The sequence below is a fragment of the Paramormyrops kingsleyae genome, chromosome 4, assembly GCF_048594095.1.
Source record: "Paramormyrops kingsleyae isolate MSU_618 chromosome 4, PKINGS_0.4, whole genome shotgun sequence".
Taxonomy (NCBI): Eukaryota; Metazoa; Chordata; class Actinopteri; order Osteoglossiformes; family Mormyridae; genus Paramormyrops; species Paramormyrops kingsleyae.
The window spans coordinates 35390649-35417806 of record NC_132800.1 but is presented as its reverse complement, the minus strand read 5'-3'; the positions used below and the strand labels follow the sequence as shown (position 1 = coordinate 35417806).

Below are 27158 nucleotides of genomic sequence, written 5' to 3'. Positions count from 1 at the left end.
CTACCTTCTATACCTATTGTACTGTATTTGTTATTTGCTAATGATACAATGAAAATCTGTATTAGGATGAATTTGCGGACGATTACGTTGCCCACATGGCATGGAATTAATCCTCTTACTGTAATATTCTGGGAAGTTGTGATTGTGGATTAATTCTGATCGTGTTCTGTATGTACTAATCATCCTGCTCGAGATTCGGATACATCGTCCATGATTTACCCAGAATTTTATTGAGCTACACAAGCATGTTATTTTTACCGATCACCTGTACAACTTATTTTTCACGAGTAACTTGTGTCTCATAAAAAGCCAGTATGCTTATCTAGTCCATTAGATCGGTATGCGGAAAGCTTATCTCGTTATCTGCTGCAGCAAAAGGTGAAAATTCCACTCCATCAGTATGACTACTTTTTACGTCTCTCAATTTTGGTTTTTAAGTTTTAATAAATTGTTCAAGAGTTGTGAACTTTTGGACTATTTCATGATGTAAAATGGTTTGTAGATCCGCTGGAAAAATGTATTTTAATATATTTCACATTTAGAATCTGGGAATAAAAAGTGAAAGTAGTTTTGGAGACTGCATGTCTTTATGTAAATAAAGCATACATTGCAGTGTATTAAGAGATTTTATTTTAAAATCTTTATCCACAAAGTAATGAACCAACATCGATAAGAAATTATTTTTCCTGAAAAAAGAGCCCTCTTTTTCAGTGCCTAAATTCAAATGTAACTAACCATGAAACTACAAAAGCCTTAATAATACATTATCATAGCTTTATTAATTTGTTTCTTTGTTTTTTGGATTATTTGATCTGCTCCAAAGCTCTCCAGAGACAACAGGAAAATCTGATTGTACCAGTAGTCATGGTAATTCTTTCACAACCATGTTCACACTGGTGTAAATGAAATGAAATGACTTATGAAATCCACATCATGTGATGCACAATTATCCTCACAAGTTTATATAGATATTGTGGGGGTGAGTGTAAAGGTGCCCCTTCAGCCATGTTCACGTTAGTAACAGGCAGTCACACAACGGAAAACTCTCTCAAAAACCCATAGACTTTTCTTCACGGGTCATGTGTAAACTTGGGTGCATTTTAATAAATGCAGCATTTTAACACCCATCTCACACGTGCTAAATACTTCACGAAGGGTAGCTAAAGTTTACTTTACTCCTCCACAAGGAAGTATAATGAGTCTGACCACGGAATGTTCTGGTTTATCTCAGGGAACTGAACTGAGAAAGAAAAAAGCATTTCGATTCATTATTAAGCTACTATTTTTTAATGGGTTTGGAAACCACTAGGGGGCACCCTAAACATGGTTATGTGAAGGTTCGATGATGGTTAGATGTTACTGGGTGGATTTCATGTCACACTGGCCAGGGTCATGCGTTACTCTTACTTTCTTAACTTTGTAAAACAATAATTTTGTAAAATGCTTTTTCTTAGAACAGCAAATGAAATTTCACAGGACTAGAAAATTGCTTTTGGTGAGCCATGAAAATAGGGACAATTATTTTCTGATGGTGGCATCAACATCTACATTTAAATCCAGGAACCCCCCCCCCCCCCCCACACACACACACACACACACATATGTTAGAAGTTATATACAGTGCATAATACATTAACTTTATATATTACATTACATTGAATTTGTATAATATACTGCTTATGTATATTTCAGGTGTTCTCCAAGCTATTGCATAAGCAACACATCAAATACAATATACTCCAGCACATATGCAGCTGTTTTTTGTAAATCTTATATATATGTAATATGTGTGTGTATATATAAAAATATATATTATTTTTATTTTTTTGAAAGCTAGCAAGTTAGAGGCCTCTGACTGAAGAGTGAACCCAGCAAGCGCCCCCCCCCCCCCACCCAAATAAATATCTCAAAAGCACCTGCTTCCCCTCCTCATGCCTCCGTTCAGCTATTTTCACTGCTGTGCCTTCAGTGAACTTTTGACATCAGAGGAAGGGGGTGGGGGGGGGGGGGGAAGGTAATCGGGATCACAACGTGTCCCTTTTTTCCCGCTTTTGTCTGTTTTCTGCAACCTGATGCAGGTGGGACCCCTTGAGAGTAGTTAAAGGTTATCAATGTGACTGGCGCATGTTAATTTCTAGTCGTGCTGTTTGGTAAAGCTGGCATTGGCAGCAGGACCTGTAGAGAGGTAGCATTCGAGTGGTACGAGTGCAATAAACGCCATCTGGTGGTTGAAACCCAGAACTGTCTCTGCCGTCTAATCATTGTTGACATGGCTCAGCGTCTCGCCATTACAATACATTTACCTAAATCTTTTATTAAGTGGTGTTGAAGGTTCTGGAATATCTTTTAACTTGACAAGGCTGAAACTTATTAACTTCTCAGTAGTGATCATGACTACAGCTGGTAATTCCTCTTTACCAACATAAAAACGATTTGTTTGACAGCACTCATTGGATTGACCAATACTCAGAACAATGGGAAAGTCCGAGGAGCTCAGTGAAGGTTGTAACAGCCAGAGTATAACGGAGCACTACCAGTTGACGCCACACGGTGGCGCCCCCTTTTATTTTGTTACTGCGTATCACCTTTTTACGCCAAGTCGTTTTCCTTGTCTCCAGTAATGTGAACGCGGGGAAATACTACAGACCACGAACGTTTTGTTTTATTCCGAAAACCCTTTATTTCGCCGAAGGTATAGTTTATCTGCCGTGAGACCTGGCTCATATGGTCTGTAAATGAAAATAAATGTGCAATGTGGAAATCCCTCCACTCTGTCTCCTGCCTCGCTGTTTTATTCCACTACGGATACCGGAGTTGCACTATTAGCTTCGTGGCTTAGCTTTCCTCCATTACCACGTTACAAGGTCTAAGAAGGAGAACTGTAGATTTACACAAGTTGGGAAAGTCTTTAAAAGCCATTTAAAAAAAAAATGTCTGTAAGTACAAGTTATTTGGATAATATATTCTAACTTGTGCACCCAATTTTTGTTTTTAAAAATCACTGAAGATGTATGTTGTATAATTATTCCACCCTGGAAAAGGAACGGTTCAAATAAATCATTAAAAGCCCAAAATTAAAATGGCATTCCTGCCCCTGATAAGTGTATGTCATCTTCTGACCTGTATCTCATCAATCTAGTTGTTAGCACAGTTTAGTTTTATCTGTCTTGTCCAGTATGGTCCTGTCTGGTGAAGTCCACTTTTTTTCCAGTGCAATTGTCCTTGTGCTTCTCCTGCACTGCCTATCTGTCCACGCCCTGCATGGCCTGTCTGTCCACAGCCTGCAAGGCTTGCTTGGTCTGTCCATCCACTGCCTTAATGACATGAATGTGGGCTTAAAGAAGTGGAACTAAGCAGACCGCTGCAGGACCCGTGGCACTGAGGGAAATCTCCCTTTGGCTTTTCCACTTCTTTAGATCCAGTGTTAACAGCTGTGTACTTGCTGAGGTTCCTTATTTTTAAAATGGACTTTAAACATATTACCTTTTATTGACATACTCATAATGAGCCATTCTAAGTCAACTTCATATTGTTGACATGTATCTACAGTAAATGCAGACAACAAAAGTTACTCTTGTCTCTTGAGGAGATAAGAACAGTGTGACGGCTTGACCTTGTTCTGACATAAGACCTAATTAATTGTTTAAAGTAGGGCAAACTGGATTGTTTTTTGTGTCAAATGAATTTTTGGGTGGTTTGCATTTTTAATTGTGGCTTCAGGTCACAACTTGACACAGAAGTTCAGTCGCTAGAGTTTTAACACTTTGGGTTCAACCCCTAAATGAGGCTCAGCTGTTCTGCAGGCATCAGCCTGTTAGCTCTGTAAACATACAGCTGAATCTACAGTACGTTAAAGCAAATGCAGTGGAGCCCGCTTACAGTGATCACGGTTATAGTGATCAAAAAGCTTGGCACAGAATCATTCCAATACAAATACAGTTTATAGTAATCAAGTAGTCCACTTACAGTGTTCGCTTTAGGTCTTTTTATACATGACAAAATACGGAATAAATTAAAACTACTCAGATTCTTCTTTTTTTACTTTACTTTGCTTTACGGTAATCCGTCTGCTTCTGGCTAGCTACCCGAGGCTAATGCCGTGTGCACAGAAAACATGACGGGAAAAAGAAGGTAATTTTCTCTCAATGACAAATATAGACTCATTGAAGCTGCGCTCAGTGACAGAGTCTGGGTTGACTCAGGGCTGAGGTTCCATTTTTGCTCTGAGTTTTGCCCTGACCTGAAAAATATGGAAGCGGAGATGGAGAACATGGCGCTGGTGCTGATGGTGGGTCCGCGGGGTGGCAGCACCGGAGTGGGGCTGACAGGGCGCGTTCCTCCCTGTCCAGGTATCTGTAATTAGCTGTGTTACCTTCATTAGCTTCAGCCGGTCCTGCCACTGGGGCTCTGCAGTTCCAGAGCGGAGCAGAACTGCCACCAAGCCAGTGCGCGAGGCCATGGAGTTATTGGCCGATGCGCCACACACATGGACAGAAACACACACATGGATTTCTTAGTGTGTTGACAGAGTGTGTGCATGTGTGTGTGTGTGAGTGAATGTAAGTGTCTATATGTGTGTGAGTATGTGCCAAAAAGGGGGTGTTGGTTCTCACTATGCTTCTCTGGTCCCCCTTCTGTCCTCTAGAACATGTCAGCCATGGATTCCCAGAACGACGACCGCTCCCCAAGAAAGACCACAGTTTTTAAGGTGGGTGTATCAGACAGACTGTACAGTGCGCAGCCACGCTCAAACACACACTTATACACTTACTCAGAGTGAGAGAGCCTCTCCTGCCATTCAGATCTGTAACGGGCTGCTGAGCGGCTCCGGAAAGCGGCCGTCACAGGGCAACTACGAGAAGGACAACATGTGCATCCAGCTGTTTGACCCAGTGGTCTGAGGCCAACCCAGTGGACACCTAATCTCACGCATGTGCCGCTACCCGCACGGTCACATCAGCCGGTTGAGTACATTTTACATGCCCAGAGGAATAGGACATTTCAATACATCCCTCTATTACAATGTCTCTCGTAAAAGTCTCCTTCAGCATCTTGAAACTCCAGGAATACAAAAACAGCAATTGGCTTTGTCTCCGAGAGTACAGAACTGTAAGAGACGGTGAGTACTACAAACAAAATCCTTTTCTGTCTGATGAAGGTTTGAGAATAGCAGTAAATCTTTGTGTGGATGATTTTGAGATTGCTAACCCTCTTGGAACATCTACCTACTTTGGACCCCTAACTGGACTGAGGACGTTGAGATGTGAGGCAAAACATAGCTTCTTAAAGCAGGTTGTTGGTCATAGAAATTGCTTTAGAAATATACCTCGTTCACTAGCAATTAAACACCAGTTCATGCTTGCCTACCACACACATTCCTTTAGTCTCAAGAAATCATCCTTGGAGGTCACAGATGTCTCAGTCATGCCTGCTGATGTCCTTAATGAAGGAGTCTACACTGAAGCAGAGATACCCAGATGTGACTGAGTTTCATATGGCAAAAAACGTGTTTTGCAGTGGTATTCATTACAGTGAAGGGATCATGATTGTACACGGATCTGTAGATGGGCTTCCTAAATTTAATGAGATCATTCAACTGTGCATTCTTAAGGAGAAGTTGTGCTTTTAGTGAAAGGTCTGTGTCAAGGTTATTCAAATCACAATCCTCGAGGTCCGAGTACTGCTGGTTTTCCAACCTTCCTTTACCTGTGAGCCAGGCGTGAAGCCTCTGACCAATCAGAATCAAATCAGTAAGTTAGTTATTAAACTAAACTACCTGGGAGAACTGAAAACAAGGCCTGGATTTGGAATCGAGGTCCAGATTTGAAGAACCCTTGTCTATGTTCTTGGTACAGGGAGCATTATGGCGGATTTGAGCTATCTGCCTCACTTACTAGAGAGGTTACCCTAATTGAGTTTGTTGACTTGGGAGACCCATATCCCATTGTGGAGTACATGGTTGGGGTTTTACGCATGATCATGTTGAAAAGATTTGTCATCATTAAAGGTTACTGCCGTCATTAAATCCAAATAGTCTGAGCTCTGGATATCAGGTTCTTAAAAAACCTTATAAAATCAGATATAACCATAATGCATTGGTTTCTTGTTCTACCTTCTGTCTCTTTTCTGCTCCAGATTAAAGGTTTTCCATAATGGCAAGTTCAGCTGTGCTGCGGATCATCTTTGGTGACGAGTCTGACTCAAGAAAACTGCCCCAGGTTTCTGGAATTCCAGCAACAGGGGAAGAACTGCATATATTAATAAAGACATTTTTTCAGTAGAAAGAGGACTTCCGGTTGCAGTATACTGTATGGATGCTGACTTTAATGAGTTTATGAACCTAACATCAGTGTCTGACATTCAAAATAAAAACATGCTGAAAGTGATATACTGTCCTATCTTTTCACCTGTGGGGTCCTACATCATTTTGTACACAGTACATTCACCTGGTGAGACCTCTATGACCACGTGCCCAGAGCATAAAAACCCTGCTTTGTCAATAGCCTCATCCTGCAGCATTGATACGCTGTGCACCTCAACCCCACATTCATCCCCGGAAACAATACCCTCAGGATTGTTCTCCTGGCTTAGGATTGTGATCCCTAAATTCATGTACGAGGCTGAATTTGAGCTACACACAAAAGAAGACAGAGTTTGAGACAAATGGAACATATTTCAACCCTGGCCAAAAGTTGAAAAGAGTCATCCTTGATGGCTTAGCCCAAGAAATGATGAAATATACCCAATAGTACCCAAAAAGACTATCAGTGTGAAGAAGTAGCAGCAGCTTTGACGGGGGTCCATCCTTGTTTGGGGCAGCTGGGATCCAGGACAGGATTTTGCGGTTGGAAACAGTCACTTAAGTATAAAATGCAAGACTATCGGACAAAGCTTGGGCAACTTGGACATCCTGAAATCCTTGTGAACTCCTTGAAGCACAAACGAGAAGGCAGGCTGAAGTTAACTACATTCCTCTACACCCAAAAGGCGAAACCACAGAAAGGTCCAAGGAAGAGAGAATCGCTTTATTGTCAGAACAGAAAAAGTGTGACAATGACATGATGATAAAAGCAAAAATGGAAAAACCTTCTCTCAAATATGCCTAGAGGCCCATGATAGGAGAGTTGAGAAATAGATGGCCTGCCTTGTTCCAGCAGAGTGAAGTAAGTAAATGTGTATGATTGTATGTGTTGACTGTTTTTATTATTGTCCATGGTGATTGATTGCTTCACAACTGCAATTTGAATTTGCCAACGATCGAGCATCCTTATATGGCATTAAATATAATAAACTATTAACAAATGGCTGCATTTTGTTTAATAATATTTTTCTGGTAATCCAGAGTTCTTGCAGATCACCACTGCTTCCAAAATTCATGTCACAGCTGGATCACTCTTCAGACCAGCTGATACAGATCTTCAAGAGCAAATGAGGAGCGAAGGGACAAAGGATCAAGAGTATCCTGGCGATCAATGCATCTGGTTAGCAGAAATACATTTTTTCATTGTATTTGTGTGGATATTGTAAGGTTTTCTTGTCCATGGCTGCTCATTTAAACACATTTGATCGATGATAAATGGCCTGCTTATACAGCACTTTTATCAAAAGCGCTTTACAGTGTTTGCATTTCATTCACCCTCTCACACACCCACAAATGGCTGTATAAAGCATGCAAGGCAACTAGCGACAGATACAACCCTCTACTATTCAGACAACCTGCTCCCCTCATTGTGGCACCATTGCACTCACGTTATGTTAAACTCTGTTGTGATTTGTCACTTGTGCTTTAGAGTGACAACATCAACACCAAGAGGGAGCGCATCCTGAGTAGCCTTGTCATCTACCTCAGTGAAGATCCTGACTCTTTCTTCAAGGAATATCTAGTAAGTTGACCACAATATAACTTACATACATTGTATATAGTTTTCTATTTGTGATGTTCAGCTTTTTACGTGACACAAGTGTTCTGTGTTGTTGTTCAGGTCTCCGCTACTGAGGACAGAGAGAGGATCACCACAACCTGGGGCTTTAGACGATCCAAAGAGTTGGGGATGAGGAGTCAGAGGACGTGGGAATTGTGACTGAAGGCATTAAAGTCTTGAACAAACTAGGCAGTGTCATCATGGGATTCATCATGCTGCTTGGGCTCATTTATGCCCTTGATGTAAGCTTTCCAGAAAACCTCAGATACACCTTCGAGGTTTTCCAGAAGATCATGGTGAATTTGGATGGGCTCTAGCCAAATGTAAAGATTCAGTAGCTGAAAACTGAGTGGTTTGCATGAGAGGCGAACACCAGCTGACAAAGTTCATTGTCAGGTTTCCTTATCAGATTTTTAGGAGTTGTCTTCTGTTTTTTCGCTTCAATGCCTTCATGGATGTTTTCCTTGTTCTGATGTTTTGACAGAATTGATTAAGCTGCACATAGGCTGAAATTTACTGAACTTTTAGGTCTGACTGCAAACCTCTGTTTAAATATATGATGAATGTATGATATGCAGCCATGGGGAGTGGAGTGACTTACTGCGTTTACTCATCCTAACTATGGTTGAGGATGGGTTTAGGATTGGGATTCCATGGGCCTGGATTAGTGTTAGAATTAGTAAGTCATGGTATGTCATAACTTCTTCAGTTTTTCTCTTCCCTCCACCCTTCTCTAGCTGCTGACCCTTATTATCAATTGGTGCATCCATTTTATCCTACCTGTCGCCAAATTGCATGACTTTCAGCTGCGCTTCAAATGGACTTAATCACGAGTCAACACATTGGTCAGAACTCTCTTCATGGTGGAAGTCACAGTTTTACAGATTGTTACCTTTAAATAGCTATGGGTATCCACAACCGTATTTCTTGGAATTGAGAATATGTATTACAGGGAAAGATAGCTATTCCGCTCTTGACAAACCAAAGTACACACAAACATCCCCCAAAAGTGCCCCAAAGAACCACCCGAAACACGAAGAAGTGTATATTATGCCCCAGAACAGTTGTGGAATGTATAAAAAACTTGTTGTAGATGTGTGTCGTTACTATGTCTCTTCAGAGGTCGAAAATCTGAAAAAAGAAAGAGAGAGAGAACGTGCGTTATAGCGGTACCTTTCAGTGATTGATAAAAATCTTTGTCATGGTTTTTAGCAGTAGCATATCTATACATGCCTTTGTGCCCGCCCCTCGTCCTCCTGTTTCTCCTTCGTTCACTCCTGGCCCCTTCGTTCCTCCCATTGGTGTTCCCCCTGTGTCTCCGGTGTTGCCCCTGTGCCTGTTTGCTTTTCCCGTGGTTTGTCGGTTGTTGTCTGAGTTGCTGTCTCTGTTCTGCGTGTCGGTCTTGTTCCCTGTGCCCTGTTGATGTGTTTTGCTCTTGTTTTCCAGGTTCCATGTCCCTGGTCTCATCTCGTCTGTCGCCTCCCCTGGGGCACGCCCGGAGTGCACGCCTTTGGGGGGGGGGGTTCTGTCATGACCTGCTCGTTCGCGCCTCCTGTGTGCCATGCCCCCCTCGTTACCTCGTGTTAATTCCCGATTGTGATCACCTGTTGCCTGTTGTTTTCGGCTTGTCCTGCGTATTTTAGTCTGCGTGTGAGTTAGTTGCTGTCTGCCCTGTCTCCCCGAATAAACCCTGTCTTTGGATCTTCGCCTGTCTGCCTTGTCTGTGCCGACTGCCTGCCTGCCTGGTGGAGCGCGATCATTACAGCTTGTGAACGACTTAATAAAATTTCAATGTTTTCTTAAGGGAAAAATTGCCTTGGTTTGCGTACATATTGGTTCGCGACCACTTTCCTGGAACGGATTGTGTTCGTGAACCGCAGGCACCACTGTATATGCTGATTTATAGGAATTTCTTTTCTGCTTTTTTTGTAATGGTAGGTTCAAGGTAAGTAGCTATACTTCCTATATTTGGTACTTAAGTGTTTAAGACTTTGCTTTTTATTTACATTTTACTGTAGTTCAGTCAAATATTGCTTTTTCACTTCCACTTGTCACTGTTAACGCAAGATGTAAGACTTCCTGCCTACGAGGTTTGAATGTTCGATTCATCAGATTTCATAACATGTCTTAGTTTTTCTGCCTGGTGCAGTTATCCAAGTCAAAATGTTTCCTACACCTTTATTGTTCAGCTCATATTACATATACGGTTATTTGTACATCTAAGTATTTTATGACTGATATTTGAGTTGTACTTCAGTTAGTATTCTCATGCTGACCCACGGTGGAAGGGGCTGTCCTAGAGGCACCAGTGGTGAACACCAAGATGGGAGGATGTCAAAGCCCACAGGCCTGCCTACTCTGCTCATCCTGCGTGCTCTCCAGCTCTCGCTCTCCGGCAGGGAGAAGTACCAGTTCAAGAACCGCACTGCAGAAGATCCCCCTAAATTGTACTACCATACCTTGTACGTCGAAAACATCCAGGATATAGAGGTGTGTGTGGGTGCAGGGGGGATGGGAGAGGGGCTGCTCTCCTGCTGGGTTCTAGAGTCACTGTGCTGTAGCACGCAAGAACAATGTATGTATCCCCCCCCCCCCCCGACCATTGAGGCAAACTGGCACTGCGGCAGATACAACCTACAGAGGATCCAGTGTCACTCGGAGAACAGCAGGGTGGGGGGGGGGGGGGGTTCATTGCCTTCAGTATGACAATGAAAAGATTTTTAGTGGCCTCCGGGACTATTTCATCAAGGTGTCTGGGTATGTGTATACATCTGTGTGTGTATATCTTTGTGTGTGTCTGTGTATATTTGTGTGTGTGTGTGTGTGTCTGTCTGTCTGTCTCACGTGACGTCAAGGCGAGCACTCGGTCCTCCGTCTTGCGACTGTGAGGTGCCGCTCTGCTGGATGGAAGCATGCCTTGGCCGGAGCCAAAATCCATAAATCCATAAATCTGTTTCTAACATCCCTCCTCAAAATTAGATGCGCCTTCATCTAGGCACATACGTGCTGTGTTGACTTCCGCATGCTTGTTCATACTAGTATATTAATTCCTCATAGCCTTACCAGGGAAAAAAACAGATTATCAATAATTAGCCCAGCCTTAATGGTGTGATATAATTATCCAAATAAATAATAATTAATGCAAATTTCCACTGCAGTTTAAGGTACAAATACGATCATTTATTACTTAGGCCAACTATATACAGCTACTATCAGTGGAACCAATCAGAGTTTAATGGTCATAAAGCAGCCATATTACTGGTTAATTAGCATTACGTATTAATTTTAATGAATGGCTTTAATGAACCAAATTTAAATGCTTCAGGTCTGACCCCGGGATGTCCTGCGTTGTAGTATGATACTGCTTATGGAAAAGAAACAGCACTCAGATGCACAGAAAATGATATAGTGATTAAAATATTGTTCTTCAAAATAAAGACAAGCCTATATTGATGAAATGAACAGTATTTTTTTGTTTGCAGAATTCAAACCTAAAATCGTATTTAAGATTGAACCAAAACTGCATATTACTACGACGATTACTATTATTATTATTGTACGGAAAAGGCATAAAGTATCGGGGCATGCCTTTGACATCTGGTTGAAGGAGACAACACCGTGGTCAGATACCGGTTCGGAAGAACGGCGCAGCGCAACCTGCGGTTGCCGAGCGGTAGGGGGGTGTTTGAGCAGAAGCGCTTTCGGAGAGAAGCGCGTCGGTGCGCCATTTGCTGCGACTCCTGCAGTCAAAGATGATGCTGATGAAACGTATAGGAAGGCGGATTGCAGCGCTGCGGAAGCAGTAATTAGCAACCATAAGAGATCAATGTGGACCATTATGGAGACCGCAGGCGAAAAGGAGATTCTGAAAAACACAGATTATCTGCAGATCGCAGCGGTATATTGAGATTATTAGGTAGTATGTCGATGAGGGCGATCTAGTGGCATTTCCGAAGGCGGCGGGCTGACAGTGAAAAGAGGCGACGGTCGGACAGGATACCCAGCGCTCCGGCAGCCCACTCCGGCTCCGGCCCCCGACACCGTCCGCAATGCAGCGTCCCGGACCGAGCCCGGACACGCTCCGGGGCGCAGCGGAGCGCATAGACGACGCAGAGCTAGCGCTGCAGGGAATTAACCTGCTGCTGAACAACGGCTTCAGGGAGAGCGATGAGCTCTTCCGAAAATACCGGTAAGGGCTGCCGTCCCGGCGAACGGGCGTATTTTAGATGCACCCTCTCTCCGGCTGCTGTGCAATAGCGCTGATTTTACCCGGTCAGCCATCACCGGTGTTATATCAATTCCTGTTTGCAGTATTATTGCAGTACTGTATCAAGTGAACGGCATTGTTACATTTTGTTCAGGTGCAACCATACAGTAATATATGCCACTACCTTTTTGCATTAAGCGTGGGATTTTGTCTGAAATAAATACTTAATGCCAAAATAACGCCGAATGTGCATTCTAAATTACTTAGGTACTGCAAATCAGCTACTATAAAAATAATACCGCTCTCTTACATATTTGCAGAATCGCTCGCCTACACGGAAGTAGCCGCTTTTTGTTTTTTCATCCCGAAAAAAAACATGAACCGGTTTTCGGCCGAGGCTATATATTCATGCCTGTAACGTTACACCTCACTCCGCACACCTCATGTAGTCTGTGATGATTAAAGAGCTAATATGGCTCCCGTGGGTGGAAGATGGAAGATTTGTACACACCCACGCTTTCATGTGAGCAAATGTGTATGTTAAGTGTGGGCCACGCAGAACTCTTACAGCATAAATGCTGTCTTAAGGGACCATCTTCCCCTAAGCTGGGGGTGGCTGGGCCTGTCACCTCCAGGTCCTCTCCCCTTCCTGGGGGGGGGGGGGGACAGTGACACTCCAGGTGATGGCCCCCTGCCTAGGGGAAGTGTGCACCCGCCCGTTTCCATGCCAGAAGTGCATTATTAAAGATTTCCACAGGGCTGATTAAACACAGGCCCAGACAAGAACCCAGCACTCAGTCAGACGAGCTCTCGGCTACAGTATGGGCCGACTACATCGCTCGCTAGCGTTACCTCACCAATACTGGTAAGTGGTGGCCCCACAGTCTCTGTAGAAGGAGGGGATTTCCTGTGATGCAAGCGCAGGGACCAGGAACACATACATAACGAACGCTGAAACTGTTGGTTAACGCCTGATCGACTCGCACTGCGGTTGACGAGAAGGTGTCCCCCAGAGCTTTGAAGAACCGCAGCTGCACTGTGAGATCGACACACCCTCCCACCTCGCTGGTGGAACAGCACGGGTTTCAGTGTTCAGTTTGCCCCGGGCTGTCAAGTTGAAAAGGCGGAGCCAGATTGCTGGGTTTCAGACGCTCATTAGTTCATCAGACCACATGAAACGTCCCACACAAGCTGCACCAGTACATTGCAGCTTAATAAGCTGGTGTTGTTATCACATTGAGCGAGTATTACAAAACCCTTCAGATTCTGACCTAGGGAGTTCCCATAATGCATTGTGTCTTAATTTATCAAACGGACCTCGGCCCTTTGCTGGTTTTCCAAGGCTGGATCGGTGCAGTTCGGTATAGTAATTGCCTCATCTGAGTGTGTGGCTGGCCAGATACACCGCACCTCCTGCAGGCGTGTCATGTTGGCCCCGGTGCACCGTGTCACGTGACTCACAGCAGCCATGTGAGGAGGAGGCGGGAGCGTGATTCATGCTGCTTCCTGGCACGTGTGGGGGCGCGACAGCACACCCGGAATGCCAGGAATGCCAGATTGGGAAAAAGGCAGAATATCGGCAGCGCTCGGATTTCATTGATCGGTTATTCCTTTTCCTTCAGGCTCCCATTTCCATACAGAACAAGCTATGGCGTTCCTAAATGGTAACTGGTGTATCCTCTACCTAGGTGAATATATATATATATATATATATAGAGAGAGGTCAAGCTAACAATTGAGAGACCTTTGTACTAAAATGAACCAGCTGTACCCCAATAATAATACCAGCTCCACAGACTTACGGGTGAGGTAACCAGTAAACAGATGGTGGGAGGTTTTCGGAAGAACTGGTCTCGTTTTGGACAGCTGGGATGATGTCAGCATGGCCTGTGTTTGGCTTCAAGTCGTCAAACACATTTTAATAACCACGTCCAGTCATTTGTCTTGGCGCAGTGATGCACCCATCGTGGGGCTCCTCCTTCTGTTTCCATGACACCGGGCTATTTCCATAGCGATGCTGACAGACGTTTCCTTGCTGTGCCTTCAGCTGACAGTTTGTGGCGAGATGGCATCAGCTCTGGCACTGCCATCGGACCCCTGACAGCATTGATAGCATCAGCCAGTAGCGGCAAACCTCAAGACCCCCGCCAGCCTCCCTGCTCCTCTATTGGACTGTTGGCTCAGTCTCATGCATGAATCAGTTGTTGATTGGCTGATCCCAGTAAAGGGTCTGCCCCCAAATTGGTCGTCTCCAGTGAAGCATGATTTCGGAGGAGCTCCAGGCGTCAGCGATGGTTGTCTTGCTGTATGTCCAGGCTGCGTGGATCCCAGCTACAAATCTTTTCACTGCATTCTGTTTATCTGATAATACTTGAAACGCGTTTCTAATTTTCATGTCTGTAACGTTACACTTCACTCCACGCACCTCTTGTAGTTTCTTATGACTGAATTTTACAAGCAGATCCTGAGGTCAATTAAAAAAAAAATATGTGAAAAATACCGTCTACTAAGCACATCCTTTATTTAATTAATGTATGACAGTATTCTCATGACTAATCTTTTCCATTTACGTCTATTTTATTTAGTAGTATCGATTACTATTATTAGTTGATCGAAGTACGTTTGTGAGGCAAACAGCATATTGCAACCATACAGCTGTCAAGGAATTGACTAGACATAAGTGCAGCTTGGCTGAGCTTCCAGTGAATGTCCAGGTACGAGTGTAAGCAGGATCAGAGCAGGAGCTACACAACAACTTCTAAACAGAGGAGAACCTAATAAGACAGCTGTTCAAATCTGCAGAAAGTGCCACATTAAGATCATTCGGGGAACATGATGAGGTTCCAGGCTAGAAGAGGTGTTCCTGGAACAGATGGGTCTTGAGACGTTTCTTGAAGGTGGAGAGATAATTTGATGACCAGACCATCATTGTATTATCTGCACAAATCTACCTCTTTACTCTTTCTGCCCAGCACCAGCCACGACGGCCCTAACCCTAAGCCTAACCCCAAGCCTAACCCTAAGCCTAACCTCACATAGGAGAGGAACCCAACATACGATGGAAGCTAGCGGGTGCGTTGTTGAGGGCTCTGTAGCGACACAACCTGCGCCGAAATGGGAGGGACAGCATAGTTAGGTGCACGACACACCTGGTGTCTCCCTCTCGACAGTCGGTACTGTGAAAAGGAGGACTGTGAAGGTGAGCACTGGCGGTAGTGATGTCATCATACAGGATTTCCGTTCACCGATCTAAATGTAGCTCCCAGCTGGTGCTGGGTGACGGGATGCCGGTGGGGGCTTCAGTTTACGTGCACCTTGAAATTCTTTATATGCTAATGTGTGTTTAAGTAAATTCTATAATGTATAATGCTGGTATTTATGCACTCTCTTTTAAATAATTGGTTTTATAATAATAATGAATAATTAACAGATACAAAATAGTGCTTTAAAATAACAAAGTTGGGCTGTTTTGGCCGAGGGTGGAGTTCTGGGAGTACCACGCCACATCACATGTTAAAGTGCGAAACTGAAAAGCGACAGTGCGTGTGATGGGCGATGTGGCCCAAAGCAGCAGGGACGTTAGATCGGGCCTGACTGGCAGCTGTTTGGCTGCAGTGTGATGACAGCCAGAAAGGTCTGTATAACAGGAGTCTTTGTCCATTGTTTGTTTTGTCAGTCTTCACAATCATGCTCCACGCCCCACTGCTTCCAGCTTAACCAATAGCATCGGACCTGGTACAATGACTGAAGTGAGGGGATCCAATCAGGGCCACACTTGGGGCCATTTTAGGGGGATATTGAGTGACGGTTATTTTTCATGTTTGTTTTTCTCCTCCCAACCGGCAGGTACCACAGCCCCCTCATGAGCTTTGGAGCCAGCTTCGTCAGCTTCCTGGTGAGTGGGGGCAGGCGCGGGGGGTGGGGGTGGTTGTGTGTACATGTACACCCTTGCCACATCACATATTTCAACATGTTTAACCCAAGACACATGTGCTCAGATTGAACTTCCTACAGGTCTGTATATGCACTGGTGGTTTATGCCCAGTCTACATTAACACTTACTCCTGCGCTGTACTGTTACACTCCGGGGTGTGTCACTGCACACCCCACAGCTTAGACGAGAGTCCCAGCTGAAAGTGTTTACATCACAAATCCCTTCATGATCTAAGGCTAAAGCATGTAGCTGTTTGATTGTGTTGAATCAGTGTTTGGGTCCAATATTAAAGTTCCAAATAGCTATTTTTATTTATAGTTTTATTACCAACAGCTAAACGTGTAAATTTAAGATGTCCAGAATGTTGACAGCAGATGTCTTGGTCCACTTGGCTCAGATAGAGCTGCCTGGGATGATTCCCCATCTTGGTCTCCAAAGGCTCTCTTGACTGAATTGACTCTAGCAGCTGATCTTCCATCATCTTCAGCTCCATTCTGTGTGCTCAGGGCTCCTGTTCCACCCATCTGCATTTCTGACCTTCTTGCCCTCCCTGTCTGGGTTGTGTCCTCCCTCTGCTTCATCATCTCTTCATCAACACCCCCCTACTACCCCCCCCCCCAAGACAGTCATCAATAACTCCATGTCTACACCTCCCAGACCTCCAGATTAAGAGCTGTTGACACGTTTCTCCTCCATCACTGTCTCCACCACCCCAATGCCTGTCTGCTCTGCTCCGTCCACTGTCACCTACTTTTTCTCCTTCACCTCAGATGCTGTCTCTCCTTTCCCTCCATCTCCCTTAAGGCTTTACTCCTCCTCTTTCTCCCTCACTCCCATCTTCTCTTCCTCCCTCACCTCCATCTTTTTCTCTGTCTCCATCGCCTCAGACATTTCCCCGCCTCCACCATTTTACATCCTTAGCTTGCTTTCTACTGAACCAAGAGAATATCATCCCCTTCATCTTATTACTTATTCATTGCTCTTTTTGTCCCGCAAGTTCCCCTCTGCTTCTACACTGGGCTTAAACAGCTTAAAAGTGCAGCTTGATGTTTGCCCCAGTCTCACCTGACCTGACGTTCTAACCTGAAATGACAGCAGTCACAGTCTTCCATCCATGTTCCCATGTTGACTTCATCTTCTTCACAGCAACACAGCAGATATGGTTAAACACCATAAGGTATCTGACACTTAACCTTTACATTGTTGCTGATGCAGCTAAGAATTGAATCTTTGTACAGGTGTATATTTGCACGTGCTTATTGATTATTTTTAACCAGATGGATGTTAAATAGTGATAAATATATTTCAAATTGCATATTTTCTATCGTAAACATATTTACTGATTTAAGCCTTTTTATCAGTTACATGGTTCGACAGGAATTAAGTTCCTTAATTCTGCACTTCAGAAAATCAGACAGCAGGTGGCAGCTTTGTGCCATGGACAAGACACCGAGCTTAAAGATATCAGTAATAATTTACCTCGTTATTTAGGTTCGATCAAACTGTTACTGATCCAGGTGCTGCCCCTATTAATCCGTAAAGCTAATTGCGCGTGTCTTTCAAGAACTGTTTTCTGATGATAGCTATCACACACAATGGGATTGTAATTTTATCCCTTTTTAATTTCCTTTACATGGTGGATTGATACTAAGAGATTATCGTTCTTATTAAACACCTTATTAAACACTCAGAGATTTGAAATAATTAAGGTTTTTCAATAAGTGTTATCGGTGTGTAGATTGTTAACGTACATATTTACAGTCGCAGTAAAAGAAAACTTGGCTTTCTATGTTTGAGGTAGCTAAAGAAGCAGGAAATCAACTCATGCTTTGGGCTCGTCTGACTTTATCAGATGGTAAATGTGCTCCATTAGTTTCAGTTGATTCAGCCAATTAATCAGTCAACCCTGAATTGATCTTCGCTGATAAATTTGATCAGTTGATCTGTTTCTTTGCATGTTTATTTATTTTCTGATCTGGTCTGGTCCTTTGCAAAAATCTTGCCAGATTCAGTCTTGGTTATTCTGCCGTTAGTGATCCTGTCTCTCTCTCAGGTCACGATTTTGTTACTAGAGCACCAGGATGTGGGAGATACTAAACAGCTTTAACTTGAAACTCACTGATCCAGCATGTGATGTTTAGAGCTATACTGAGGCTGTTAGTAGATTGTATCTGAGTCTTTTTGACGGCGATATATGAAGGGATTGTATTGAACCCTTTCTGCTTCCAGACAGCAGCATACATCAGTTAAGTGTTTTACAGAGGGGCTTTCATGCCCTACTAAGCCTCAGGATTCATGCGTTTTGAAAGCCATTCTAAGAGCTGTTGTTATAAATATCGTATTGATTTTTGGCGTCTGTGGAAGCGCGTTGCGTGTGTGTGAAGTGTGTAGCGTGTCACGTCACATGTCGCGTGCCGGCTGCCACAGAACGCCATGATGACGTTTGAGGAGGAGAAGATGCAGATGGCGTGCGATGACCTGAGGATCACGGAGAGGATGTGTGAGAGTGACATCGGAGTTATCGAGACCATCAAGAACAAGATCAAGCGGAGCGTGAGCACTCTTTCTGTAGGCCCCAGAGAGCCGACGGTTTTTATTAGCCACGAAAGTGCAAAGAGTTTAAAAATGGAGAGTGTCTGTGCATTTCTCCATGCAGATGGACTCCCAGAGTTCAGGCGTGACGGAGGTGGACCGGCTCCAGAGGCAGATCATCGTGGCCGACTGCCAGGTTTATCTGGCCGTGCTTTCATTCGTCAAACAGGAGATCTCAGGTTCGCCCCTGCCGCTCCTCTCCTGTAGGAGGTGCTGTTGAGCCCTTCCATAAAGCACCGCATGGTTCAAACAGGTTTGGCCTCACCGAGGTGCTGTAGTGTTAGGACTTACCAGACCGTAAGAGTAGTCAGTGCCTAGACATCAGTGAGAGTGCATGTTTGTTCTTCTTAACGAAACAGTAGCTAATTGTGCTGTAAGTGTTGTAAGGCATCTCTGTACCTCCACTCCTCACCAGCATATATCAAAGGTGGCTGGATCCTTCGCAAGGCTTGGAAGATGTACAACAAGTGTCACAGTGACATCAGCATCCTGCAGGAATCATACCAGAGGCGAGCGTCCTCTTCCTCTGACCAGGTCAATGACAACGCCCTGGTCCGCCCCACGGCCGAGGCCCTGGGCCGCCTCAAAGGCTCAGTCAGTTTCGGCTATGGCCTCTTCCACCTGTGCATCTCCATGGTGCCGCCGAACCTGCTGAAGATCATCAACCTTCTGGGGTTTCCCGGTGACCGGTTGCAGGGGCTCTCCTCCCTCACGTATGCCAGTGAAAGTAAGGACATGAAGGCCCCTCTTGCTACGTGAGTAGGTGCACCGTCTGAGCCTCACCCGGACTCATCTTCTGTTCTTTTGCAGTTTTTTACACCTCACAGTGCATACTGTATATTTACCACACGTTATGTTCCTCATAATTGTGTTTGTCTTTGCTGTCAACAGAACCTACACATTTTGCAGAATGTATCATTCTTTGAGCATGATGCACTCTTGTACAGAATCAATCTATGATGTTAGAAGATCTTTGGAACTTGCTTCCTTCATAGGTAACCAGGTAGCCTTTTGGTTCCGCTATGACATTCATAGCCAGTCAAACAAAGATGGAACTAATGATCTACAATTAGAGAAAGGTTCTGCAGAATCCAAAACTACTGGAAGGCCAGTTTGCAGCACAGTTTGCAGATTTCCCTACTCAAACACATCTAACTCAGCTAATTACCAGGTTTAGTCGGTATGTCTGGGCAGGGACATCAGCAAACTGCAAACTGGGCCTCCAGTACCAGAATTGGAGAATCCTGAATTAGAAGAAAGAGATGAAGATATCATCACTATACTAGTAATGTTTCATGTCATTGGTTAGTGAGAGGAGAGCGCAACAACTTATTGGTATGAACAATGGCACTCAATGCAGTGTGTCATGGAGGTAGTGCCATTGCAGGCCTGAGTGACTCTCCCTCACTCCTTCACGCCCCACAGGTTGGCCCTGCTCTGGTACCACACCGTTGTGCTGCCCTTCTTCGCCCTGGATGGCTCGGACACGCGCGAGGGCTTGATGGAGGCCAAGGCCATCCTCCGGGAAAAGGAAGCGGTCTATCCCAGCTCCTCCCTCTTCATGTTCTTCAAAGGCAGGGTCCAGCGCCTGGAGGTACAGCGCCTGGCCCTCTGTCTGGCCGCCAACCCTGCTTCCCTCAATCATTTTACCATCCCAAGAATGGAGCTTCTGGGTAGCTTGGCTTGGAATGTGATGTCTCGATCACTCCCCCCTTCCCCCATTGTGTTTCAGTGCCAGATAAACAGTGCCTTAAATTCCTTCAATGATGCTTTGGAACTGGCCACAGATCAGCGAGAGATCCAGCACGTGTGCTTGTACGAAATCGGTACTGCCTACCCGCCCTTCCGGTCTGACAAGCTAGCAAATTAGCCACTGGTCACTAATTACTTCATATCAGACAGCATACTGATACACAGATTGGTCCATCAAGCTTGTCGCTTGTTGTGAGTTTTGTACACATGCCTCCAACATCAAGGACATTTCAGATGTTTCCGCTGGTTGCAGGGTGGTGCAGCATGATCGAGATGAACTTCATAGATGCCTACAAGTCTTTTGAGAGGCTGAAGAACGAGTCCCGATGGTCCCAGTGTTACTACGCCTACTTAACTGGAGGTTTGTGTCTGGTTGCATACTAGCTAGCATGTCACAATCTGCCATTTGGTTGAACCTCAAAATGAACGGAACAAAGACTAAATCTCTTGCTGTTTGGAACTCCCCATCAGACACCATTCCTGATCCCCATATATGGGCAGCCAGAAACAAGCTGATGCTAAGGCTTAACTTGGTCCTTACACTGCCTTCTCATTCAAGTGTGCCAAGGTGCTGCCGGAGATCTGGAAGGAGCCATCGGTGTCTTTAGAGATGTCCAGAAGCTCTTCAAACGGAAGAACAATCAGATCGAACAGTTTGCCGTGAAGAAGGTCGGTTACCCCCCCACCCCACCCCACCCCTGGCAAAGGCCAGATCTTTGCTCTACAGTGAGGATCGAAATAACCATGCCAGTTATGATAGAAGCATCTAGATGGTTTTTAGACTTCTAAAGTGATAGCTGGCTGGCTAATGGGCGTCCCGATTTCCTTTCAGGCTGAGAAGCTCCGAAGAATGCCCCCCACCAAAGATCTGTGCATCCTGGCTACCATAGAAGTTCTGTACCTGTGGAAGGCCCTCTCCAACTGCTCCTCCACCAAGCTGCAGCTCATGAGCCAGGGTGAGCTTAGGCCTCCAGACGGTGCCTCTGAGCCTAAGGGCACTTCAATTCTGTACGGACATTATACCGCAGGGAGTTAAAGTTTCGCTAAAACATTTTTAAAAACATTTAAAAATAAAACACTTAACAAGCTTTGCAATTTTAATGGTTATTCCTTTTATATATTTAATAAGATATATATGTTTGAGAAATCATTTTAAAGTTTACTTCTGCTGAGCGCCGCATACGTTCACCCAGACAATCATAATCATTTTCATATATTTCATCGTTTCATATGTCGTTAAATCACTCCTGGACAGGTTTGTGAAAATTTTATGGCCCTCCATTTTGCTTTTTATAAATACCCCAATATTTATTACAGCAAAATCACATCGCCATATCTGGAAATTTTCAAGTACTGTGCTGTCCTAGTATATTAAACAAAATACTTTTTTATTTCCTGACATGCCATCCTGATCTTTTTATATCTGTTCTTTCAACCAGATCGAAATAATTTTTTTTTAGTTTGTCTATCGTTTTCTGAGTTCGTAACTTTTTTCAAGAGGTTATACTGTGTTTTAGAAGCAGGCTTTTTGCATAACCAATCGACAAAGAAAGTGTAAGAAAGTACGGTACCAGGTGCGGTGGAAAAGAGCCATAATACACACTCTGTATGGGTAAAGGGTTCAGTGCTCACTGGCGCCCTCTAGTGGTAGCATGAGGGAAGGGACAATCTAGAGAAAAATATCCCACTGAAATTCGCACATTTTTATGGATTGTAGCTGACCAGTTTCAGTATGTTGTGGTAGTGGGTAACTATAGTTTTTTAACAGACAGAGGAAGTGGACATGTCTGTCTTTCTCAAGGATGTCCACTGCACACTGAGCATCCCCCTGTCTCCTTTCAGTTCTACAGGGTATAGATGATGTTTCCTTCGCCGGCCTGAAGAACCTTCTACTGGGTTCCATCCACAAATGCCTGGGCAACAGGAGGGATGCGGTGCAGGTATGTAGATGCCCTTGCCCCAGGGCCAAGCTCCTTCTGAGAGCCACATTTGATGTGCTTATTTCCCCGTTGGGCTACAGTTCTTCCAGCTCGCTGCCAGGGACGAGGTGGGCCGGCAGACTAATTCCTACGTGCAGCCGTATGCCTGTTATGAGCTGGGCTGTGTCCTGCTGGAGAAACCGGAGGTGAGGAGGCGGGGCTGGTGAGGTCGTTAATCAAGTGGGGTGCCATGTTTACAGTATATTAGCTGATTAAAGTATCTGTGTAACCAGGATAAGTGGATAGAGGATAGACAGATGGATTGATGATTGGAGTATTTATTCAAAGTCTCAATCTTCCTTATTGTTCTTAAGATTGATGCATTGATACATTAAATGTACATTTATAATGTTGAGCAGTCACTAATGATGTTGTGTGTGTTTGCTTGCAGTCCGTAGGGAAGGGAAGAGCCCTGCTTCTGAGGGCAAAGGTAAGTCACAGCTGTTGAGGTGTCCATTGCTGTAAAATGGAAATTTTGGATCAAAAAGATACATTACAAACGAGTATAGAAATGGGCAATTGAATGGCTGGTGTGTATTTTTGAATGAGCCGCTTATTCTGGTGCAAAATGCATTTTTGTAATTATTACATTGCGGGGACTAGATTTCCCCACAATGTGATTAAAAATCTATACATTTTTATATTGTGGGGACATTTTTTCGGTTCCCACTAGGATAATTTCAATTTTATAAAAATCTGTGACTGCAATCGAAAAGATGAAAATGCCTTGTGCTTTGATGGTTACTTATGGTAAAGGTGAGGGTTAGGTAGGGCTTAGGTATGTTGTAGTTGGGATTAGGGTTTTACCCATAGAAATTAATAATGAATCCCCATAAATATATGAATACATGGACTATGTGTTTGTCTGTGTGTGTGTGTGTGTGTGTCTGTGTCTGTGTGTGTGTGTGTGTGTGTGCCCCATAGGAGGACTACATGGGCTATGACTTTGAGAACAGGCTGCAGGTTCGCATCCACTCAGCTCTGGCCTCGCTGAAGGAAGTGGTCTCGCAGTGACCTTTGACCCCGCCTCTTCACCCAGCCCTACCCCACATCCAGCACACCCCCCCCCCCCCCCCAAATAAAATCACACCTACACTGTGTTGAACACCTCCTTGTCATGGGCAGTCTGGCTGTCCCTTGCTGCACCCTGTCGACTTTTTAAAGAAAATTTGTTTACTTTTTCCAGTGTCTCAGAGTGAGTGAACACATTTAATGTCGTTGATGGTTGGTTTTGGTGCTTGTTATAAGAAATGCGTAGTTTAATGCTGGGTTCCCGCACAAAGGCAGTTTACTGGCAGTATTGTGTTCACAAGTGAATGGCCATTTATAATACCATTTAGGCTTTGGGCAAGAAAAACCAAGCGCCACCTCACAAACATATACATATAACATATATACTACACTACCATACAGGCAGATGTTAACTGTCTAACAGGTTTATTCATGCTGCCAAAAAAAATACTGAAAGGAAACTGAAGATAAGATGTGATACTGTAGTTGGCTTCTGGGGTTGAGGCTGCTGGACTAGGTTTGGTTCACATACGTGTTCTTATGAAAATGATGCCCCAAACTTTGTATTCTGGGAATAATCAAAAGGACTCACCCTAGTGGAATTCACGGACCAGTCTAGGTCACCGTCTGGGTCACTATACGTGCTGTTTCAAGAAACATTACACATATTTTTGAGCTTGGAATTCTGTATTTTTTGTTACTTTATTAGGGACTTCAATCCTTTATAACAAAGTAATTTATGTAAATATTTAATGGAATGTGCTTTAATACAGAAATAATCTGGATATATTTAATTCGATATATGATAGGAACAACTGGAGGATCCTCCTTTTAAGGTTGGAATAATGATATTTGTGACTGTTACTTCCTAAACTTTCTTTACTGAATGCATTGAACTCTCACTTTTCTACTGGACCACACCAGTGACGAGTGATTTTCTATACCAGTAGAACTAGAATGGTTAAGGCTGGCCTGTGTTTTATACAGTATATCAGTCACTCCGAGGTGCGGTCAGACAGCAATAAATACTCAAGTTGTTTGGGGGGGGGGGGGGGGGAGCGTTCCCAGGAACACAGCAGTATTTTGTCTGTTACTGTAATTATAAGCTGAAGTTCATTATTCAATGTGTGTGACTAGCATTGATTTTTAAGGATCGGACACAAGTCCACTAACACTCAGAATAACCCACATAAATTAGTGACCAGCTGAAAAACAGGAGCTTTACATGTTCTGAACGTTTATCTGATGTGGGCAACATGCATTGGTAAGGCATGATACAGTATATATAATACATGATATTTAATACACCACACAAGTAATATTATTAACCTGGGGTGTGATAAGGGGTGATTATGTCTGTGTGTGCTGGGGATTGGTGCATATGCAGTATTTTGTTTCTAAGTACTTCTTAAATCTTATAAACAAAAATGTGGCAACGTGAATTTCTAGGTGCGATAGGGGGCAGTGAGGGGTTTTCTGCACCAGATAGCAAGAGACCTCAGTGACAAATTGTGATGTCAATAAAAGGCCTTGAATATATCAGTCGCTTTGTGTTCATTGTTTCATTATTAATAGAGAAAAACACAGACAATTCAAAACTAATTTAACTTTAGCTGACAGTAACCACCAAGGACAGTGAAATTCCAAGGTACTATTCATAGGTCACAATGCTTTCATTAAAATTGTATATTCAGGAGGTAAACAATTACAATGCTAATTACGGTGCTACAATTCTACCTAACACCCTCATTAAAGCCATTAACTATCCAACAAATGCCATTTAACCCAAGACACGACTCTCAATATTTACTGAACTAATTTTAGTATCAGCCGATGATGTATGTTATTGCACATTTAAAATGATTATTTTGAAAGGTACCACTTATTATAGTTTGTGCAAACCTGGATTCACCCCTCTGTAGCAGATGGTATCTGCACTTTTTTGGGTCACCAGTGTGTTAGCACCTAATTTAGACCCGGAGCCGCAGGAGAATGTGGATTCTGTCCTGATAAAAGCTTTACTAAAGCAATTAAGAGCCAATGCATTGGGGGGGGGGGCGGGGGGGAGCAGAGCTGCCACTGCAGACGGACCAGGGATCCCACTTGCTGTGGTGTGCATGAGCATTCAGACAGCAGAATCCAATTAATCATGCAGAAACACTATTTAAGTCATGCTGCACCACATTTATAGCAGCAACTGAATGCTCCTGTGAAAAGCATTCCTTGGTATCACTGGATAAGATGCATAAAGCTTATTTAGTATATGAATGAGAGCAATTCCCATGTCACTGACACTAATTTGCATAAAGTGTAACCCCAGACACACAGAAAGGGCTGAATCCTCAAAAGGCCTTTTTATTTTCCAGCAAATCTCTGTTTTGCTCCCAAGGTGAACTTGTTCTGAGCCATTTGCGGTTTAGGACAAATCCAATAAGCTGCGTCCCTGTGAAATACAGTAAACACAAAACTAGGGCCCAGTCTGTCATTCGTCTTAAACAACCAGCCAACCATTGCCGAGTCTCTATAGAATTTTATTGCTATGACTAATTCATGCATAAAGCAAGGTGATTCACTCATCAGCAGTTACCTAAAAGCTTGTTCTCTTTTAAAATACCGAAAAAGAGGCAGATCTAGCACTTACAAAACCTACATTCATGAGACTGCAAAACCAATAAATAAAATTGATTAGTGGGGAGGGGTCAGGGCAGGTCAAAGCCCGCGTTGTATCCTAGGGTTCACCGCCGGCCCCAGAATCTGCTTAGGGTGCAGGACCCTTGATGAAACGGCTCTTGTGTTAATGATGGCCAAGCCTAAGAAGGTGGATGAGGAGAAGGTCCCGGATCTTGTCAAGGGGAACTTCCATCTCCAAGAATGTCCCCAAAACATTTCTTTGAGCCAGGTAAGGAGTCTGACTGAGTTGCCGGCAAAAGAGATGCACGTATACGGTCAGGCAGTGCTGAGGACTACTAATATGTTTAGTAATATGTAAACACTACAAATGAGCCCACCTGTCTTTCCAAAACAATCATTTATACTCATTTCAGTGTGGGTATTAACACTGATTTAGACCATCTGTGTTATCCCAAAGTCTTCATAATGCATTTTAATAACATATATTTATTTATTCAGGCAGTTCAGCTGTAGAGCAGACAGTAGAGAGTCAGGCAGTTCCCAAGCTTATTATCAAACTCCTCTAAGATCACGACTCCCCGTGTCCCAATGGAAGACCACGCTGCAAAAAAATCGTGAACTTGCCTTTTGCGGCAGAAAACCAGAAGCAAGAAACTGATAAGGTCACATGCTTGATGAGAGACATCCGCTGGAGGCACGGAGCGACGTCTGTCGAGAGCGGCCGTGCGGGAGAAGCGGCAGGGATGGTACCAGAAAGATCAGAGGAAGTCAGGTGTGCAGGAGAATCGGCAAAATGAACATGCGTGTCAGACATTCTTCAGCAGGGCTAGCAGATGGATTTGGTTAAATCATTTGAATAAAAATAATCAAATCAGAGGATTCTGTGAACGAAACAGATACCCATGTTATTATTTTGTATGAAAAAAATGTTAATTTTCTCAAAAGCTTTTGTAAATAGCAGGAATGGCAAAAACACACCCCCAGGCTAGAAAAACAACCTGCCAACTTGTTTGCTCAACCCAGACCCTAATAGAACGATAAATTTCTGTATAAAGTTGGCAAGCCTGTTAAAGTCAAATTAATTGTTAAACTGAGAGATTGAAGAGACCCTGAAAGGCATTTCATCAGTT

General features: G+C 43.8%; 1 protein-coding gene and 2 long non-coding RNA genes across 6 annotated transcripts; all 3 read left to right on the top strand.

The window, feature by feature from the left end:
• The first annotated feature begins 2628 nt into the window (after positions 1-2628).
• On the top strand, positions 2629-7157 carry LOC140589050 (uncharacterized). 2 transcript variants are annotated; one of them, XR_011990240.1, is made up of 4 exons: positions 2629-2936; positions 4646-4708; positions 4803-5119; positions 6136-7157. It is a non-coding gene; the product is annotated as an uncharacterized lncRNA (long non-coding RNA). The 2 variants fall into 2 exon arrangements; XR_011990241.1 differs by lacking the exon at positions 4803-5119.
• A 202-nt stretch (positions 7158-7359) lies between these two features.
• On the top strand, positions 7360-9442 carry LOC111845830 (uncharacterized). Its single transcript, XR_002838738.2, has 3 exons — positions 7360-7481; positions 7791-7883; positions 7983-9442. It is a non-coding gene; the product is annotated as an uncharacterized lncRNA (long non-coding RNA).
• A 2112-nt stretch (positions 9443-11554) lies between these two features.
• Positions 11555-24939, top strand: LOC111845963 (tetratricopeptide repeat protein 39C-like). 3 transcript variants are annotated; one of them, XM_023815737.2, is made up of 14 exons: positions 11555-12111; positions 15976-16024; positions 18491-18616; positions 18720-18834; positions 19071-19410; positions 20081-20249; positions 20388-20481; positions 20661-20768; positions 20967-21076; positions 21240-21363; positions 22250-22347; positions 22428-22532; positions 22778-22816; positions 23311-24939. In XM_023815737.2, the coding sequence occupies exons 1-14, from the start codon at positions 11972-11974 to the stop codon at positions 23398-23400; spliced, it is 1707 nt and encodes a 568-aa protein (XP_023671505.1). In that variant the 5' UTR covers positions 11555-11971; the 3' UTR covers positions 23401-24939. The 3 variants fall into 3 exon arrangements, with proteins under 3 accessions (XP_023671505.1, XP_023671504.1, XP_023671508.1); XM_023815736.2 differs by having other exon boundaries at positions 11556-12111; positions 18491-18631; XM_023815740.2 differs by lacking the exons at positions 11555-12111; positions 15976-16024; positions 18491-18616; positions 18720-18834; positions 19071-19410 and adding an exon at positions 19418-19650.
• The last annotated feature ends 2219 nt before the right edge of the window (positions 24940-27158 follow it).

Bases quoted from the DNA above. Each gene is read 5' to 3' on its own strand.
- LOC111845963 (XM_023815736.2), top strand. From the start codon at position 11,972: ATGCAGCGTCCCGGACCGAGCCCGGACACGCTCCGGGGCGCAGCGGAG. The intron at 18,835-19,070 runs GTTCGCCCCTGC...ACTCCTCACCAG, and splicing joins CGTCAAACAGGAGATCTCAG to CATATATCAAAGGTGGCTGG. The intron at 21,077-21,239 runs GTCGGTTACCCC...ATTTCCTTTCAG, and splicing joins AACAGTTTGCCGTGAAGAAG to GCTGAGAAGCTCCGAAGAAT.